Source organism: Phyllostomus hastatus, unplaced genomic scaffold, assembly GCF_019186645.2.
Source record: "Phyllostomus hastatus isolate PE091 unplaced genomic scaffold, TTU_PhHast_1.1 phas_scaffold_501, whole genome shotgun sequence".
Classification (NCBI taxonomy): domain Eukaryota; kingdom Metazoa; phylum Chordata; class Mammalia; order Chiroptera; family Phyllostomidae; genus Phyllostomus; species Phyllostomus hastatus.
The window spans coordinates 28,643,187-28,663,501 of record NW_025334033.1 but is presented as its reverse complement, the minus strand read 5'-3'; the positions used below and the strand labels follow the sequence as shown (position 1 = coordinate 28,663,501).

Genomic DNA, 20,315 nt, shown 5'->3' with positions numbered 1-20,315 from the left:
TTGCCTGTCACCTAAAAGTGAACCGCCAGACCAGCCCGTGCTATTCCGTATGGCTGACACTTGCACAGGTGCCTATTAAAATGTCAAATAATTAAAATTAAATAAAATTTAAAACTCAGTTCTTCAGTCTCACTTGCCACATTTCAAGTGCTCAATAGCCACAGGTAGCTAGCTAGTCAGTGGCAAGTCCCAGGGGTGTCCAACCTGCAGCTCTCGGGCCGCATGCTGCCCAACACAAAATCGTAAATTTACCTAAAACGTTGCGAGATTTTTTTTTTGGTGATTACGTGTCACAATGTATTTAACAAGAGACCCAAAACAGCTCTTCTTCCAGTGCGGCACAGAGACGCCTGAAGGTTGGACTCCCGTGAGTGCACAGCATTGGCCCAGAATACACCCATCACCGCGGAAAGCTGGGTTGAGTAGAGCTGCTCCAGAGAGCAAGGCTTCGTGGGGAGCTGGAAAAGGGAGAATGAGAACTAAATGCTGGGTGTGATCCTGGACAGGGTCCTGGTCCAGGAAAAGGACATGCGTGGCTCGACTGATCACACTTGAATAAGGTCTGAAGAGAAGCTAACAGTACCGTGTGTGTCCCCTTCCCAGTTGTGGAAATTATGATCTGATTATGTAACATGTTAATGCTTGGAGAAGCTGCATTGTGAAGGGCGTTTGGACATTCTTCATATTATTTCTGAAACATTTTTGAAAGTCTGAAATGATTTCCAAAAAAAGTTGTAAAACTTTAAAAAAATTTTAAAACAAGAGGGCAAGAATGAGAGTGTGCACCTCTTGGAACTGTCCCAGTGCACGGACAGCCTTGGGGACAGACGCAGCTGTGGAGGGAGCACGGCATTCGTAAAGGCCAGGGAACGAGTGAAGGGAGGTCCGTTTTGTAAGTGATGGATGGAGCCCTTCGCCAGGCTGGGGAGACGGCAATGCTGGGTTTGGCACCTGACCTCGCCACCTGATTGGCTGGTTGTCTAGCCTGAGCCCTGTCCTCTCTGAAAAGATGCCCCTTGCACCCTGCGAGGCTCTGAGATGATGGAGGTGAAGTGAGCTGAGAGATGCAAAGGACCATGCCTGTGAGAAGGGATTACCAGCAAAACCTGAGACAGGCCCCGCCCGACTGTGTGGTTCGGTGAAAGCAGCAGGAGGTTTGTTAACTTGTTATCAGTGGTTTTCGTTCTGAAGCCCTTAAATGGTGCTTGTCTTCTGTTCAGTGGCCCCTGCTCTGAGGCCCCAGCCTCCTGAAGGTCAGGCCCGTCGGGTCACATGGCTGCACACTTCCTGGGGGTGCTCTTGTCTGTGCTTGCTTCCTTCCTGATGTTCTCTGCAAAAGACAAGCCTCCTATTAGCTCACGTTGCCCAAGCTCTGCTTCCCAGGGCTGGTATTAGGGCTTAATTGGCTGCCAGAATTTGTGTTAAAAGCAGCAGCAGCAATATTATTTAACACCTGGAAAAAAGAAAAAGTTATACCCAATTCCTCCGCTATGCAGTGACTTTTTCTGTCTTGCCTGTGGCAGCTGTGAAGGAGCCAGCATGCCTGGGCTTTCTTTCTCCCCTCCACAACTTGCTGTCGATATTTTTCCTCATTGCCACATGACTAATGTAGCCTTCATCACCATTGGCGACTGCCTGACACCCATCCTGCAGCTGTCCCATGAACACTATGCCAACGAATATTGGGGTGGTTCAGGCTTTGTCCTCCTGAGCTGGCCCTGTTTTTCAGAAGGGACTAGTACTAGAACCTTTCATCCGTCTTGCCTGATGGTTCCATGGGATGCCTTGCATACAAACCAGGCTTTAGGGATTGACAATTATTTTCTTTCTTTCCTTTTTTTTTTCACTTACAAAATTCATTTATTTCCTTCTTTTTGTTTAATAGCTAGAATTCAAAAGTTGTGATGGCCTTGGAAACTTTGAGATCTGACTGGTTCAACTCATACTGAGCCAGTTCTGGCCCGTGTGTCTTCTTAATGTTTGTGAAAAAGAACTTTGCAGGCTGTTTCAGCTTTATTCCAAACTGAAAGAAAAATCAAAGTATAGAGGCCTGGAGAGGGAGAGATGGTAGTGTCCTTGGCTTTGGGGCTCTGAATGCCACAAGGGTCACCTGGGCCAGGACCCTCTTTGCCTGGATGGGGAAACCAGGGCCAGGAGGCACTGTGATTTGCCCCGGCTCTGCCTGAGTTCCAGAAAGAGGCAAGTCTGGGACCAGGAGTCCAGGAGGTTCAGAGCCGGCGCCCCGGCACTGTGATTTGCACAACCCTTGGAAGAACCTGCTGCATTCCAGTGGGGGCCATGCAGCCGGGACCCTGGGGCCCAGCTCTGCCCTGAGCAGGAGCTGGGCAGAGGGTGCTCTTACCAGCCAGGTCCCTCCTGCCAATGGCCACGAGGCCCTCAAAGAGCGCTTTGCTGGGGTTCTCACCCGCTGTGGCCACACCGTGCAGCCAGATGAGCAACATCCGATGGCCATGCTCCTGGTAGCTCTTGGTGCCTGAGGACCATGAAGGAGAAAGAGAAAGAAAGAGCCAACCTGGCCCACTTAGCATGAGCCAGGTCTCTGCACGTGTCTACACTGCCCTGTACTGCCTCCTGAACACCAGGCCCTATGAGCTCTAGCAGAGTTCAGCCCAGAGCTGGGGACGGGAGGGGCGGAGCAGTCTCAGATGGGGTGGGATGGAGGTTTTGTGTTGGGGCCCTTGAACCCCATACCCAGACTTTCTCCTGAGCATCTGCCATGCATGCTGTTGGTGTCACTTCTAAGAGAGAAATGATTGGCTCTCGTTTTGGGACCGTAATGCTCATGATCGCACGCTTCATCTTTGGCTGCTGAGGACAATCTGCCTCGCATGCTAGTGGCCCTGTTCTACAGACAAGAAGACTGCCCAGTCGGGGACAGAGTTGGCCGTGTTCTTTCCCCCGCTCCAGGGGTTTGCGCCCAGAAGTGCCCATTGGGAACACCTGGGAAGCTTTAAAAAATACTAACACCTGGGTCTTTCCTCCCCACCCTTGAAATTCTGAAAAGCTTGGGTCTAGGCGTAGCCTAGGCACTGAATGGGTGTTAATGCTTCCCAGGTGATGCCGACGCAGAACCGTGTTTGGAAAACAAGTGTTCACACTCTTCAGTGCTGCTGGTGGTGTTCACTTGTTATTAAACTCTGTAACTAGGTCTGTTCTCCCAGCTGGGGATCCCCAGCTGGGGACACCCACACTCGGGTACAGCAATGGCGGACACAGCCATGGGGTCCAGGTCCGTCCTTTCACTGTGTCCTCTGACCTTCTGGCCCTCTGGGGGCCCTCAGCATGCACTTCCTCACGCTGCTGCCCTTGGCGTGGCAGTCTCATTTGTCCTATTCATTCACTAGCCTTTGCCCCTGGTGTTCCTTTATCATCTGTGAAAGTTCTTATCTGTCATAGAGTTTACTTTCAGACACCTGGCTGTATTCCACTAATTGGTTTGCATGTTTTTGTATCAGTTTTCTCTCTATATTAATTACTGGGTTGGCCAAAAAGTCTTTTTCTTTTCAATGGCTCTAGCAGTGCTTAGCTGTCTTAACTTCATTTGAAACAATTTTGTTAGACTGTATTGTGATAGCTGTCATATTAGCATGCATTCAAAAAAGCTTATCAAAATCAGTGAATTTTGGTGCAATCATTTTAATATTGAAGATGGAAGGAAATCCACAACATTTTCAGCATGTTTTGCTGTAATATTTCAAGAAAAGTAAAATGCAACTGAAACGCAAAAAAAGATTTGTGCGGTATACAGAGAAGGTGCTGTGACTGATGAAATGTGTCAGAAATGGTTTGTGAAGTTTCTTGGTACTATTGACATTTTGATCAAATAATTCTTTGCTGTGGGGCTGTCTTATGCACTGGAAGATGTCCAGCAGCACCCCTGGGCTCTAGCCATTAGAAGCCAATAGCTGGAGGTAACCAACTTACTCAGAATACCCAAATCAATAAAGTTATTGGTGAAAATGAAAAATGTGTCTTTTATTTTACAGAAAAAAAAAAAAACGTAATGGACTTTTTGGCCAGCCCTATATTTCAGCTTTATAAACGCTTGAGTTTGGTTGGGTTAGACTCTCTTCACTTTTTTCCCCCAAAATATACACTAATACATTCCCTGTTTATTCTTTCATGTAAACTGCAGAATCTTTTAGTCAAGTTTCAAAAATCTCCTATATTCATTTGATTAAAACTGGATCAAAGATTTCATCTAATTTGGGAAAAATCATTCTCTCTGCATGACACTTTCTAGCCAGGAATACAAAATGTCCTTCTACTTACCCAAGTCTTCTTTCATGGTTTAACTCATTTTTATCATTTTACTCATATGTCTGTCATATCCCTTTCTATAAACACATGCTAATGAAAATGTAATCTCTTTTGAAAAATACCTCTATATATTTTGCCCACTTATTAATGGTACATAGGAATACTATGTTGTATATTTTATCATATATTTAGCCATTTCATTGACTTATTTTAGTCTAAGAGTTTTTCAGCTGATTCTTCTGGACTTCCTGTGTATATAATTATAGCACCTGAAATTAACAAATCTCTCTCTTCCTTTCCAGTATTTGCTCTCATTTCTAATTCTGTGTCATGCTGCAGTACCAAGGCCAAAATCTCCAAGTCAATGTTAGGTAATAGTAGCAATGGAAGCTCCTCTTTTTACGGGGAGTGCCTTCATTTCCTGTATGAACGACAGTAATGGGCTCCGGCTGATTCATGAAGAAGGTGAAGTTCACAGGTCAGTGGGGAGGGAAAGGCAGAAGGCACAGCCTGTGCAAAGGCCTGGAGGAGTGAAAAATCACGTGGTGGGCTGGAAATGGCATGTGGCTTCATGTGGTTGGACTGTGGGTTGCACAGGCTTTTCCCCCACAAGCACAGAAAACTAACACACCCCAAGCGCCCCTACCCCTCCGCCTGCTGGCTGCTCTGAGCTGCCGAGGCAAGGAGGTACCTGTCCACTGTTGCTCGATGGCATGGACGTGGGCCTCAGTGAACTCCCAGCAATACGCGAGCTTCTTCCACTCCTGTGGCCGCAGGTACCTGGAGGCCAGTCGCCACAGCACAGAGCGAAGCTGCTGAGTTTCCTGCCGATGATCCTGCTTAAAGGTCAGACTCTTCCCAGAGGGATCACCAGGGTCCCTGAGTGAGAGGTGGTCCTGTGGGGCAGATCCCAAAAGTAGCAATCTGGGAGGAAGTCTCTGCCAGGCTCTCCCTGATGATCCTGGACCAGGGCATCATTACCGGCCTGGGGCTTAGTGTCTGCTACTCTGGTTTCTGCCTCAATGCCTTGCCATGACCTCTGGACTCCAAGCTGCTCACACTGTTCCTCCATCCAGAATTCCTTTCCTCACCTCTCTGTCCCCCAACTCCATTGCCACAGTCAAAAGACACCCCCAAATGCCACCTCTTCCAGGAAGGCTTCCCAATTCTTCTCTTTTCTCTGTGCTTTTATATAGCACAAGTGTCAGTAGAGTGACTCAGCAGTTGTACCTAAAACCAAGCAAGCCAAGAACCAGGCACTGGACTTGCCAAATCCCAACAAGTACTCAAGGGTAGGATTATGGAATTTTTTTATGCAAAGCAGATGATAAAATGAGAGGTTACAAAAGAATTATGTAATGGCATAAACTGTGCCCACAAAAGCCCCAGGAAGCCCCTCTAAAAAAAGTGGATGCAGAGTTCTGGTTGTTCAAAAGCTCACGGTGAGAAAAATCACCCTGGTGCCTGCATGTTACATCCTGGTCAAGTGTCTGGCCAGTCACCTGTGAGGTGATGGCTCGTGAGCTTGCCTCTCACCTGGGGGGTAAAGACCGGTTCCCAAGAGCCATGTGCTCGGCTGCCTCTGTGCATTGGGCTCATCCAGGGACTTTAAGAAACACTGATGCTTGGTCCCCAGGCCAGAGATTCTTGAACTGGCCTGAGGGTAAGGAGAGGGAATTCGTGATTCTAACTGCACCTCTGCCCTAGTGTTGAGAACTTTCAAAGACCGAGGCGGTTTAGAATTAAGCACAGGAATGCATCATTTCATCAAACCTTTGGTATGAACATCTTGGTGTTACATTAAGGCGTCATCTGTTGTGAAGAGGTTGTGATGTGTGTGAGAATCTTGCATATCACTGAAAGAGTATATCCCACGATTCCTCTTGACATTGGTTGTCCACCCACTGATTTTAGAAGAGACTGTTTTATTTTAGAGGTGTAGAGAAGCTTACTAAATTTATAAACAATATTGGAATGTTTAAGATATTTGAAATTCACTTTATTTATAAGTTTAATTAACCGGATTTACTAGAATAATTTTAAAATTTAGGATGCATGTGAAGTACTTAAAAATAAAATCTATTAAATTTATTCATTCGGTTTAAAATGTTTATGGTATTTTAATTAACTAAATTTATACATGGGACCAAATGCTAATTGAAAGCCTTCTTTTAACATGACTGTTAAAATTTACTAGGTTGTATAAATAGAATACTAAGACTTATAAAGTTAATTTAAAAGTTTAAGGAAAATTAGTTTTTAAATTTGTAATAAATTAAAAATTTTTTAAATTAGTATTAATTTTTAAAACTGAAGTAAATGCAAAAAAATATTTCCTATGTATGAAAAAAACCCTCAAATACCCGCAAAACTCCTTACCCCACCCCATTGGCTGACCACTAGAACAGCAAACGCAAGGCCTCACACCGGCCACTCTTCCCTCCCAGTTCCACAGCAGGGTCACTAACCACTCCCAGCACACTTCCCTTCTGGGCTCAGAAAGTTCCCCGAATACAACGCCCCCAGCAGTAATTCCAATCGCCTGGAGGGGGCAGTGAGCTGGCACCAGCTGGCCACCTCCTTTCCCCCCATGCGCAAGCATGCCTGTATTCATCCATCAACCAGGGACAATAGCAGTGTCCACAAATCTCTCCACATGGGCGTGGACCTCAGTCAGGCTTGTTTTGGTGTGGTTTGGATGCCCCCCATCTCCAGACCCTCACCAACAACCTCCGTGGAACCTGAGGGGCCCCTGAGTCAGTCAAAGCCAGCTCCACCGGGAGCCAAGGTCGCTGCCTTTCCTACAAGGAGAGACCAAGGGTAGAGAGGGTCTCACTCAGTACCTTCTCCCACTTGTAGAGGCGGTCGGCTTTTATGATCATGTCCACCAGGACGACGTGGTTGCTGCGGGCGGCCACTGCCAGAGCAGTCTTCCCTTGCTGCAAGTGAGGAGCAAGAAGGGAAGCTGGAGTTTTCACCAGAGAGGTGTAAAGTTGCCTCTAGCAGCGACTACCAACCCAGCTGCCCAGGAAAAGCAGTTTCCAGACATCTACACCAGAGAGTAGAAAGGCTTTCTGCTCCTGACAAGGGAGGTGGAAAAGTCACAGGTAGAATAAGGCAATAACAGTAATTCCAGCCCTGGCTGGTGTGGCTCAGTGGATTGAGTGCTGGCCTGTGAACCAAAGGGTCACAGGTTCGATTCCCAGATTAGGGCACATGCCTGGGTTGTGGACCAAGTCCCCAGTAGGGGGTGAGCGAGAGACAGCCACACATTGATGTTCCCCTCACTCTTTCTCCCTCCCCCTCTGTCTAAAAATAAATAAAATCTTTAGGAAAAAATAATTCCAGCCACCATCTTCTGTGTCCACCTCCTGCGTTCTTTAGAATTTATGAAACTCAGCCTGCATAACTCTTCAACATTACCTGTGAAATAGGTGTTTCCAGCCCCATTTCTCAGATAAAACTGGAGCTCAGAGAAGAGGCTTGGGCTCACGGTGGTGCATCTGCCCACCTCCCCCAGGCTCCCGGCCCTTTGATCCAGACCTCCCGCACAGTGCTGACCTAACCAACCCCTGGGACCTGTGCGAAGATGGGAAGTTCCTCTGCCAGTTGGGCCAGCTGACCTGGGGCCTGGCTTAAAGCAGGGAGCCCCTCCCAGCTCTAGCCTCAGAGCCTAGTCCTGCCCCTCACCCTCCTCACACCATCCCAAGGGCTGGCCATGCTGGGCCACATGGGCAAACACCCTTCCCCTCAAGCCTCGTACTAAACCTTCGCTCTTCTCAGACCTCCAGCCACTGAGGAGGTCGTCACCCCAGAGGCACAATGTTCTGAGCAGCTTCCCCTCCCCACCAAGTGACGCAGGTGCTCTGAGTCTGATGGAGCCATGAAACAGAAGACATTCATATTCAAACCCTACACCAGGAAAGGTGGGGGCCTAGTGCGGAGGGCACTCAGAAGGGGCAGGGGAAAGTGGTAGAGGAGTAGGAAGGCTTCCTGGAGGAGGCTGCATATGAGGTGGTATACAATATAGGGGAGGCCTTGAACACTCTGAGATCAGGCAGCATTTGCAGCAGGGTCTCTGGCAAGGAGGGAGCCATGAAAGCTTAAAAGGGTGGCTGGTTGTGAGCAGAAGTACCTTATCTCTCAGATTCAAGTTGACCCCTGCAACCAGGAGCATCTCCGCTATGTCCTGCCAGGCGTGCTCCGCGGCGAGATGGAGGGGCGCCTGCTGCCTCTGGGAAAGAAGCCAAGGGGACAGGGAAACAGGAGAGCATGCAGAAGCGGCCTGCGGCTTCACGCCAGGACAGGCACGGAGTGCGTGCACTGCCGGCGGGGCCCTGACAAAGCTTCTCCTAGAAGTCACGAGGGAGGGTACACTGGGTGTAATCATAAACGTGGTGTCAGAGAAAAGTTGGTAAAAACAAAAAAGAACAAAGAAGTACTACTCACTAGCCCACCTAAGTCAACCTCTGTAACAACATTTCTTCTAGTCTTTTTTTTTAATGCAGAATGTTCTTAGTTTGTTGGTTTTGGTTTTACATATTTGTACATATATACCTTTTGTACCTATTTTCCTACCTAACAACACTTTACACACATTATAAATGTTGATTAACAACATTTTTAATAGCCCCATGACAGTCTATGTCAGTACATAACTTACCTAACCATTTCTCTATTATTAAGTAGTTGGGGCCATTTTCAGACTGAAGACTGATAACCAGTGCTGCAATGAATATCTTGGGGCATGAGCTCTTACTATGTTTCTCGCAGCTCAATTCCCAGACGTGAGAAGACTGGCCATTTTAACGTTATACACTATCTGCTGCCAAGTCACTTCCCGCTGAGGGAGGCTGTGCGTGCAGGCACTGAGGACCACGTGGCTAGGAGGTGGGTTGTGGGGTCGGGGATTTCTCTAGTTATTGCACAAGACTGCCCCAGGCACCCCTGCCCTGGAATTCCCCCTAAGGGGGGAAATCAGTGAAAGGAAAAGGTTGAATAGAGGAAGGTGTTAACTGCAGTGTTATATATTTCATGGCAAAAACTAGGAAATAATCAGAGTACTCAAAATAGGAGAATGGTGAATAAAAATGATGATACCCTCAACGAATATTCAAACAGCTTTTTACAACCTACAAAAGCAGTTCCTCAGTGCTGGGTCATGCTGGTAGACCGCAGCCAGGCGCTGCCAGCCTGGGCAGGTGCTCAGAGGCTCCACGGGAACCCGGCGGTCTCTGCAGCCACTTACATTGTCCGTGGCGTCCAGGTCACTGCCGGCATCGACGAGGAGCTGAACCAGTGCAGGGAAGTTGTGCCTCACGGCAAGGTGCATCGGCGAGGCTCCCTGCTGCAGTGCGGGGGAGACAGGGATCGATGGCTGGGTCCCTCCCAGGACTGCCGTGCCACAGGTGGGTGCTGGGACAGTAACGGTGCTTCTAGATTTGGTGGGTGCCCTGAGGCATTTACAGCCCCAAAGCCTGAATCCCTGGGGTCCAAACACTGAACCTCAAGGTGGCTGGGGACCGAAGACCCAAGTTTGAGACTTTTCTATGCCGGGAACTCACTGTGTGACTTTGGGCAAGTCATTTCCCTTCTCTGCCACTCTCCACCTAGCAAGTGCTAAGGTCCCTTCTAGCAACAACACCTTAAGTTCTCTAATATCTCATTGAACCCACACATGAACCTAGAAAGCATCGAGGGATGGCATTCTTATTAGTACTTTCACCTTACACATGGACACACTGAGGTTCAGAAAATGTACGCAACTTGCCAAAGGGCACAGCTAATAGAGACCTTGTGCTATTGAACTTCCTACCCACAGCACCTAGGTAGACGTCTGATACCTACTCATATATGAAAGAAATGAAGGAGAGAGCCAGCTGTTATCTCACTCCAAGGCTGGAAGACTCCTTCCGCTGTGGTCCCCTGTGACCGCTGACGGCATGACAAAGGGGGGATTCTGCCACAGCATCCCCTTCTCTAGGTGATACTGTGACACACTTACTGTGCAACAGTACAAAGCCAGTAAAATTGATAGCATAGATCTACACCTCTATGGAAAATCACCATCACACAGTGAGTACAGAAATGTTACAAAACAGAACATACACACACCACAACAAGAATGCCTGGGTTGCAGGCCAGTGGGGGCCACGTGAGAGGCAATCATACATTGTTTTTCTCTCTCTGTCTTTCTCCCTCCCTTCCCCTCTCTAAAAATAAATAAATAAAATCTTAAGAAAAAAGAGATTATGGTGTCCGACCAGTTTAAAAATATAAATAAATAAATAAATAAAATCATACAGAAGATAAAAACACCTACATAATTGTAATAAATGTAGCCCTCTGGTGGGTGGTGTGGATAAGAAGGGAGGCTCTGAATACGTCAGGGGAGGGAGCATATGAGAAATCTCTACCTTCTGCTCAGTTTTGCTGTGAACCTGAACCTGCTCCAAAAGTAAAGTCTATTTTAAAAAATCCCGATGATGCAGCTGGGCCAGGGGACACAGGAGCCAACAGGAAGGGTCAGAGCTGAAACAATTTGAGCAACAAAATTGAGTAACACTGGATTATAATGCAAAGTATGAAATAATATTAGTCCATACTGATATAAATAAATGATCAATTGAATAAATAAGTAAATGGAGGTGAATAAACAAGTCTCCCACTCAGAAGAATCCCAAACAATTTATATAGCTATTTTGCCCTCAAGGAGGTGGAGCATAAAACTCCCCCTTCCTTACATGTGGACTTCGCATGGTGACTTCCTTTCAAAAAGTGCAGTATGGGAAGGAGAAAAAGAGAAACCTCATAACAGAGACACCCAACAAACACTCCCTCGGCCAGACGGCCAAACGATCAGGGCGGCATCGGCAGTGACAGCACGTGCCCTCACCTGGTGTGATGCACATGAGTCCTGGCCTCTGTGCTCTTCCTCTTAAAAACCGTCACCCCATCAAATCATGAGGAAGGAAAACATCAGACAGGTCCCGGTTGGGAAGCAGTCTATAAAACACCTAAGTACTACTCAAAACGGTCACAGTCATCAAAAACAATGCAAGTCAGAGAGACGAGCACAGCCAAGAGGAGCCCGAGAAGACAGGACAATTAAACGGAACGTGCTACTCTGCCTGGGATCCTGTAACAGAAAACGGCAGTAAGTAGGAACTAAGGAATCTGAAAAAGTATGGATTCACATTAATAACAATGGGTGGGCATTGGTTCATTGATTGTAACAAACACGCCATACTAACGTCAGGTGGCATGAATAGGGGAGCTGGATGTGGGATATGAGAACTCTCTGCACTACCTCTGCAACTTTTAGATAAAACTAAATATATTCTGATATAAAAAGTGTATTAAGAACTGCAGAACTGTACCCTGACTGCTGTGGCTCAGTGGGTTGGGTGTTGTCTCACAAGTTGAAAGGTCGCCAGTTCGATTCCCAGTCAGGGCACAAGCCTGGATTTCGGGTTTGGTCCCCAGTTGAGGGAGGGGCATACGAGAGGCAGCCAATTGATGTTTCTCTTGCACATCAGTGTTTTTCCTCCTCTCTTTATCCCTCCCTTCCCCTCTCTCTAAAAATAAATAAATAAATTAATTAATATAATATTTTTTTAACTGAAAACCAGTGAGAATAGTATGCTAAGAAAAGGCGGGAGACCCACACAAATATGGCCAATTGATTCTGACAGAGGCTCAAAAGCAGCTCAGTGCTGGGAGGCTGGACAGCCATTGCAGCAAGCGGTGCTGGAGCAGCTGGCCTTCTGCGGGCAAAATGAGTGAACAAATAAACAAATAAACAAGTAAGAGCTTCCTTTGACTGAAGCCTCACACCTTATACAAAATTAACTCAAAATGGACTACTGACTTAAATGTAAAACTCTAAAACTTGTAGACAAAAACATAGGAGGAAAACTTCAGGATCTAGGACTAAGCAGGGTTCTTAAGAGTTGACACCAAAAATATGACCCACAGAAGGAAAACATTGATAAATTGGACCTCATCAAATTACAGACTTTTTACTCTGCTAAAGATCTTGTTAAGAGGATGAAAAGACAAGCTACAGATCAAGAGAAAATATTTGCAAATCACATAGCTTACAAAGGCTAGTTCTAGAACATACAATGAATTCCTTAAAACTCTACAGTAATGAAAAATCAGAAAATGGGCAAAGACATGACTGGACATCTCACTGAAGAGGATACTCACATGTCAAACAAGCACACGACATCGTTAGCCGTTAGGGAAGTGCAGGAGAAACCACAATGAGATGTCACCACACACCTATCAGAATCGTTAAAATGAAAAAGGAAAAAAACAGCAAGAATACGTTGACAAGGACGTGGAGAAACTGGGTCCCTCAGACATCGCTGGTGGGAATGGGAAATGGTGCAGCCTCTCTGCACAAACAGTTATGGGGTTGTCTGTAAAACTAAACACGTGTTACCATAGGACCCAGCAATTACATTCTTGGTTTTTATCCCAGAGGAGTGAAAACTCATGTTCACACAAAAACCCGTATGTGAATGTTCATAGCGGGTTTATCCATAATAGTCCATAACAGAAAACAACATGGATGGCCTTCAGCAGGCTCCTACAAATCATTACAAAATAAAAAATAATCCAAGAGAAAAATGGTCAAAGGATACGAACAGACATTGGATGGAAAAGGGAAGGCAGATGACTCTTAAGGGGAATGAAAATTAATCCTACAGAGAGACAAAATCCTTCACTCGTCAGACTGGCACAGATTCAGAGGTTTTGCCCAATGTGTTGTTGACAAAGCCGTCGTGGGGAAACAGGCACCACCGTATATTACTGGCATGAGTGTAAACTGATACAGTCAGCTGTGATACAGTCTGTCTGATACAGTCTGTGTGATACAGTGAGCAACACGCACAGGAAGTGCGAGTGTACGTGCCACATGACCCAATACATCTACCTCCAGGCATTTATTCTGCAGGTGTGCGCCCACAGACGCGGGAGGTTATGTGCACAGGTTTTTATTGTGGTATCGTTTGTAACAGGGAAAGACTAGAATCCACCTTTACAGAGGAACAATTTAATAAATTATGGCCCGTTCATGCAATGGAATACTATGCAGCTATTAGAAAGGATGAGGATATGTTTTAAAATATATACTTATATGGAAAGATCCTAAAGATGTAGCTATGATAAAACAGCAAGATATACATTCTCCAATAAAAGGTACCAGGGCTTCCTGGAAAAATGGCTGATTCTAGGACTGGGACAGGAAATAACACAGGCTCAGTCTGGAGCACCTTGCAGTGACAGAAAGTCACGAAGCACACCATGAAAACACAGTGATGGGCACCCCTGCTGGAACGGCTCAAAGCCAGGACAGTGATGACCCCGACCGCTGACCGGGATGAGGAGCAGCAGGCACTCTCATCCATTCTGTTGGGGGTGTGAAATCGCACAGCCGCTGTGAAAGGCAGTTTGGTAGCTTCTTAGAAAACTGAACATACACTTAAGCAGTCATGTTCCTTGGTATTTATCCAAAGGAGTTCAAAATTTTTGCCACATAAAAACCCACACATGGATGTTTATAGCAGCCTTATTCATAATTACCAAAACTTGGAACTAAGATGTCCTTCAGCAAGTGAATGAATGAATCAAGTGTGGTACATCCAGACAATGAAATATTACTCAGTACTAAAAAGAAATGAGGTGCCAAGCCATGAAAAGACGTGGAGGAACCATAACTGCATATTACTAAGCAAAGAAGCCAATTCGAAAAGGCTACATGTTGCACGAATTCACCCAAGTGACATTCCGGAAAAGGTGAAACAATGGAGACAGCGGAAAGATCAGTGGCTGCCAGAGGTCGGGCAGTGGAAGTGGGGGATGAACAGAGCACGGAAGAATTTTAGGGCAGTGAAAACATTCTGTGTGGTAGGATAGTGGTGCGTGCATGTCATCGTATGTGTATCCAAACCCACAGAATGTACAACACTAACAGTGAACCCCAGTGTAAACTGTGGACTTTTTTTTAATTGGGAGAAAACGTAAAACTTAACACACAACATCGGCGCACGGGTCAGGAAAGGTGGTCCTCGCTCTGCCACGGCTCTGCCTGCTGGCACGAGACTTGTAGGGCATGATTCGGTGCATATAGCAGAAGCTGGAAAGATGTTCATAATATTTGACCTCACCTCAAATTCCCACTTCTGTTTGGAGAAGTCATGTATAATGCAAAAGAAATAAAAAGTTATGCCATAAAGGTGTTCATGAAATCATTGTTTATAGTGGCTCAGTCAGAACTAACTTAAATATCCAACAGCGGAGGATGTTATGTGTGATGTGGACACTGGGCCACATCAGGCATGGTCAGCACCTAAAAAATGTCCACCAGGAAAATGATGCAGCCACACTGGGTGCCTGGGCTGGGCGGACTCTGCTGGACTGGACTGGTGCCTTGATGGAGAAAAATAAAAAGGCATCCTCCTTCCAGAATTCTGCCTTAGCCTGGATTTACTCTAGCTGGAGGTGCTACTGTGCATATGAGGAGAAACAGAGAGGGAATAAAGAAAAGTTACTGCTTTACTAGGGTGTCAGGATTAAGGATGCCTTTTTTCTCTACATGCAAATAAATTGTGGTTTTACAATAATTTTAAATAGAGTATTTATTTCAGATATATGAAGTGACCTCTTTCTAATTTAAGTAACCGATAGTTCCTCATTTAAGTACTGGGAATAATAAGGGTACCTATAGATAGGAAACAGAGGTGCAGGAAGGTCAAAGCTGCTAGCCCAAGGTCATTCAGTTTGTGAGTGGCAGAGCCAGGCCTCAAAGCCAGGTTGTCTGACACCGAAGCCCACACCTTAACCACAAGGTTATATTGTTGCCTATGCTATACTGCATGTTCTGCAACACAACAGGAAAAAGGGAACAACCGAGAGGCTAAATCTGTAACGAGATCATTACTAAGATCCAAGGGATAAATGAGAGCAGATATTTTGCTGGGAAGGAAAGGCAAGCTGCCTTCAATTCCGTTCCAGGGGAATCTTATTGGACTCCCCTATGGGCTGCCAGCTGCCCAAACCCCAACCCCAATTGATGAGGTCATGGAGGACTTTGCAGTAGGGACACCCTTCAGTCCAGGCCCCCACACTTACACGATCGGACACGTTGGTGCAGGCCCCTGAGTGGATGAGCGCCCGGGCCACGTCCTCAGAGCCACTGAGGGCTGCGTAGTGGAGGCAGCTCTGCTCTTTCTAGAGGAAAGCGGGAATCAGTGCACCTTCCTCAGGAGCCCCTCACAGAGGGGCTTCCTGGAATTCATTTTGCCATTTCCTCTCACACCCCCCACCCACCCACCCCGGGACCCCCTTTAAACTCTGAAGCTAAGTGAATCAGTGACTTGCCCAGGCCTGGTGGCTGGTGACAGGGGCTCACCATGATGAGCTCGGCCTTTCTCTGCCTCCTGTCCCAGATTCCAGAGCACAGGCCAAAGCCCGCACAGTTCCTTAGCTGGTAAAGACATGTGGAGCATAGACTCTGAGGAGCGGGTGTTCAAAGACGGGGACAAACGATATTTGCCAGCACAGGGCAAAGCCCACGCAGCACACACCGCCTAGCTGGCGCTGGTCAGGCTGTCCCGGCCTGTCCCTGGCAGGGCCAGGGCGAGGCCTGCTTCCCGGACGGGCCTTCTACGTGCTCGCCTCTACTCGAAGCCCACTCCTGACCCAGTGAGGATCTCACACGAGACACATCTGCTCCGTGCCAGGCAGGCCCCACTGAGTGACCGACTGTCCCAGCTTGCCACCATGGGGGCGAACCAGGACGAGTTGTCACCCTCATGAAGTCCTGTCCGAGTGCACAGGGTGGGTGGGGACTAGTCCACCTCCCCACGGGAAGTACAGTCACCCTAGGTGAGCCCCTCCTCAGAGGCCCTGCTGTAGGACCCTTCAAGGGGTGGGAATTTCCATGCGGAATGTGGCCCCTGCCAGAAACCTCAAGCCAAGGCTCGAGCACAAGGTCCAGTGAAGTGGGCAGCCCCCACCCCACCAGCAACCACCATGGGCTGGATGCAGCCTCCCCCTCCCTGTCTCTAAGTTCCTGTGCTTCCTTCGATGCAGAACCCGCCCAGTACGGAGACTGAGCTGGGCACAGAGGAAGGGCCTCGTTGCCCAGAGAGCAGCCCCCCAGCCCCCGGACACAGCGGGCGACCCAAGGCAGCGGCTTTCCCCTCTGGGCCTCGGGGTCCCCAAACCCCACTCCCCCAGCTAGTGGCTCCCGCACCCTCTGAGGGAGTTCTGTAAATTAAGTGTTTTATGGCTTGTAAAGCATTATTCACACTTAAGGTGGTTTAACACTGATATTATTCAATTTACATTTTGCATTTTGTTATTCATTTTCTATATGTCTCCTATCTTTTTTCTTCTGTTTCTCCTTGACTGTTTTCTTTTGTGTCAGATAAATATTTGTAGCATATCCTTTTTAGTCCTCTGTTGTTTAACTTTTTTGCTATTATTTATTTTTGCCTTATTATTAAAATTTAGAACAAATAAAGAATTCCAGACCCTGAAGCAATTTAACCAGCCAAAAAGTCTATTTGTCACTGATCTAAAACAAAAAACAAAAAAACAAAAAAAAAACAGGTTCCAGCATAAAGGCCACAGCCCTCCTTTCCAGGACACAGGGGAGCGTTGCTGCGAGTGGCCGACTTCCGGAGCGCAATGATGAGGGACAGAAGGGGCCTGCCCCAGAGTCACACCCCGGCCCCAGCTCTGAGGCCTGGGAGGGGCCCTGTGTAGGTGGGCCTCCTGTTGAGGATGCCCGGTGGGCGGACCAAAGCCTCCCTGAGCTCTGGAGTCGGGACAACAGGCTTCTCAAACTCAGCTTTGCTTCTGACCAGCTCGTGACCTGGGAGAGTCACTGACGGACCCTCTGTAAGCTTCCTCTTCCTCACCTGCAAAATAGGGGGCGCTCTTCTGAGCCACTCCGTGAACTATCGCATGCCCAACCACAGGGAGCCACAAACAGGTGTTGAGCTCCCATCATGCCCCCAACACTGTGCTAAGCGTTTAATCCTCACAGCAATGTAAACAAGTAAGTGTACACCATCCCCATTTGATAGTTGGGAAAAGAGGCTCAGAGAGCCTAAGTCACTTGCCCAGATCACAACAGCTCAGCAGTGGTGAGGCCAAGACCAGAACCTGGGCCTACTGCCGCATAGCCTTTGTGCACACAATGTTCAGAAATCACTGTGGCTGTCACTGTTGACATGATCACAGCTCAGCAGCCCAGGGCAGACGTAGGTCGTGGGGAGGCCCGGCTACCTGAGTGAGGGTGTTCACACTGCTGCCGGCCCCCAGGAGCAGCTGCACACAGTCGGGGTGGACTCCTTCAACAGCCGCGTGCAGGGCGGTCAGACCTTCCTGGAAGACACAGGAGCGGTGTGAGGGCAGCAGGCATCTGAGGCCAGACCCTGAGACCAGAGGACACCCTCATGTCAGGCTCCAGGGCCCTTTGAGCTCTGCACTGCCTAGCTCCTGAGCACACCGACCTGGTTATCTGCATTCCCTGAGCCCCACACCTTTGAGGGGCACGTGGTGCATTCGCCCCTCCTCCGCCCCCTGCTCCCATTCTCCTTGCCCTCTAAGCCGCCTCACCTCGAGCTGCTCTGTCCATTCCCTCCTACTCCAGGAAGCCGTCCCTGACCATCTGGCCACAAAGACGTCTCCCTTCTGTGAGCGCACACACTGAGTGTGGCTGCTTGGTCGTCCCCCATGCTGCCCAGTGCCCCGCTAAGCCTGGAGTTTCACACCACTGCTTAGCTTTTCCTGCTGGGCTGTTAGCTCAAGAACATACAGGGTCCAGCAGAAGGAAGGCTTGAGTGTGGTTGGTAGGGTATGTGAATGTCCCGCATGAGATGGACAGCCATTTAAACATTTCCCCTTAACTGCCATATGGTGTGCTTGAGTGTGATACTGTTATGTTACAGAATTACATGCTTATAAACGATTTTGTAATTTAAAAAGGGCATTATTTGTGCTGCACCCTGTGTCTGTCCTCAGCTCCTGGCTTCGGGACCTCTACCGGGGAAAACCAAGCTGAACCACAGGCTGTAGGTTCCTTGAAGGCGGGGAGTGAATATCACCCATCTCCGAGTCATCCAGGTGGCAGCTCACCACATTCCTCTCCTCCAAGTCCAGCCCGATGTCCACGAGTCGCTGCAGCACAGACAGGTGGCCCCTGCCAGCGGCCAGGTGAAGGGCCGTGTTCCCCTCCTGCAAGAAGGGCCGGTAGCATCACAGAGCTAGGCTCTGGGGCTGCTGGACCACCCCTTATGTTATAGGCATGGAAACTGAGGTCCAGAGAGGGGAAGTGACACCTCTAGGTCTCCGAGCAAGGCCCTGACAAGGGCTGGGCCAAAAACTATGCCCAGGGGGCACTTTCAAGGGCCAAGTCCTGGTCTCTCTTCCCTTGCTCTTCAAGGCAGACACATTACTTTTTTAAAAAATCCCTACTAGCCCTGGCTGGCGTAGCTCAGTGGATTGAGCACGGGCTGTGAACCAAAGCATCACAGGTTCGATTCCCAGTCAGGGCACATGCCTGGGTTGCAGGCCATGACCCCCAGCAACCGCACATTGATGTTTCTCTCTCTCTCTCTATCTCCCTCCCTTCCCTCTCTAAAAATAAATAAATAAAATCTTTTTTAAAAATCCCTACTTTCCCTGCTTCTGTCCAAAGACAATCCCTCACCAGCGACCCAAATCACCAACCTCTCCCTCTGCTGAAAGCCACAACGTCAGACTCTCCCAGGCAGCCACATGCCCAGTCACTCACCTCCTGGTCTTTGCTCAAGATATCCTTAGCTTCCCATAGAATAATGGGCCCACCCTGACCACAGTTTAAAACGGGAATTCGCACCTCTCCTCCTGATCCCCCGTCCTGCTCAACGTTTCCTTTCCTCCACAGCCTTCTAACGCCTTTTTCACTCACGTGTATGCTGTGCTCCTTGTTTATCGTCTGACTCTGTGGTTAGAACAGAAGCACCACACAGTGGGGATTTCTGTTTTGTTCTCTGAGGTTTCCCCAATGCCTAGAATAGGACCTGGGGCACATGGCAGACACTCAACAGGTATTTTGTTCAATGAGTAGCAATGTGATGAGAGCTTGGTGTGTGTCTCCTGGAACTTGAGAGCCAAAGGACTGGTAGCTGCCTCACACTTGAGAAGTCCACAGGTGACAGTGACAGAGCCCAGAGAGGTGGCTCCGTGGGGTGGGGGGAAGGCACAATGTTCCCTGTATTAGAGGTGGCCCCTGCAAGGGCAACCTGTTTGGGGTTAAAGGGATCTTACTGGGGAAGGGGCCCCAGCAAAGGAGGACAGCTGGCAGTGGCCAGAGGTAAGGTATGTCCCTAAAGAGGAACCACAGATGGAGGCCAGGGCAAGGACCCCTGAGGAACCCACAGGAGCATCCAGAAGGGAAGATGCAGCTTGGCCATTCCTCACGCCCCAGAGGCCCCTGGGACGCATCTACCTGAACCAGTCACAGGGACCTCCTAGCTCAAGCCCCTCCCCCCTCTGGCCTGTCTCCCTGCCTTCAGGAGGAGGGGCCATTCACAGCTGGGCATGGATGTTTAAAGGGCCCGTTGAGGATGTGAATATACACCACCGCCCAAGCAGTACTTAAAAGAGTTAAAAACACATCCCCCTCCCCCATGATAGACTCACACATACGCAAAACAGTTATAACTATCTTATTGGGATCACAGATGAAACCATTAAGTTTCCTTTATGATGACAGTCATATTAATAAATGAAAATCAAGTTTCAAAAATCCTCCCAGCTCTGTTCTGCTTCCCTCCCCACCTGTCTGCAGATGAACAGGCAGTGGGCTAGTCAGTACTCTGCAGCAAACGGGGAGCAGGCTGTGGGACTGTGACCTCAGGGTGAAGTCTCTGTGTCCAAAGAAACGCAAACGGACTGAGCAGGGCCTGATGTGTGCTCCCAGCTAGCAGGGCCACAGACACAGGGCAGGGCTTGCTCCTTCCTTTGGG

General features: G+C 48.3%; 1 protein-coding gene across 1 annotated transcript in view; it reads right to left on the bottom strand.

Moving 5' to 3' along the window:
* Positions 1-2,228: 2,228 nt before the first annotated feature.
* Positions 2,229-20,315, bottom strand: part of ANKDD1A (ankyrin repeat and death domain containing 1A) — a 36,582-nt gene continuing 18,495 nt past the window's right edge. The window contains exons 7-14 of the mRNA XM_045823694.1: positions 18,442-18,540; positions 17,590-17,688; positions 15,424-15,522; positions 9,530-9,628; positions 8,417-8,515; positions 7,125-7,220; positions 4,973-5,177; positions 2,229-2,494 (exon numbers count right to left, since the gene is read on the bottom strand). Of these exons, the coding sequence (XP_045679650.1) occupies positions 2,229-2,494; positions 4,973-5,177; positions 7,125-7,220; positions 8,417-8,515; positions 9,530-9,628; positions 15,424-15,522; positions 17,590-17,688; positions 18,442-18,540 (1,062 nt within the window). The remainder of the gene's footprint in view (positions 2,495-4,972; positions 5,178-7,124; positions 7,221-8,416; positions 8,516-9,529; positions 9,629-15,423; positions 15,523-17,589; positions 17,689-18,441; positions 18,541-20,315) is intronic.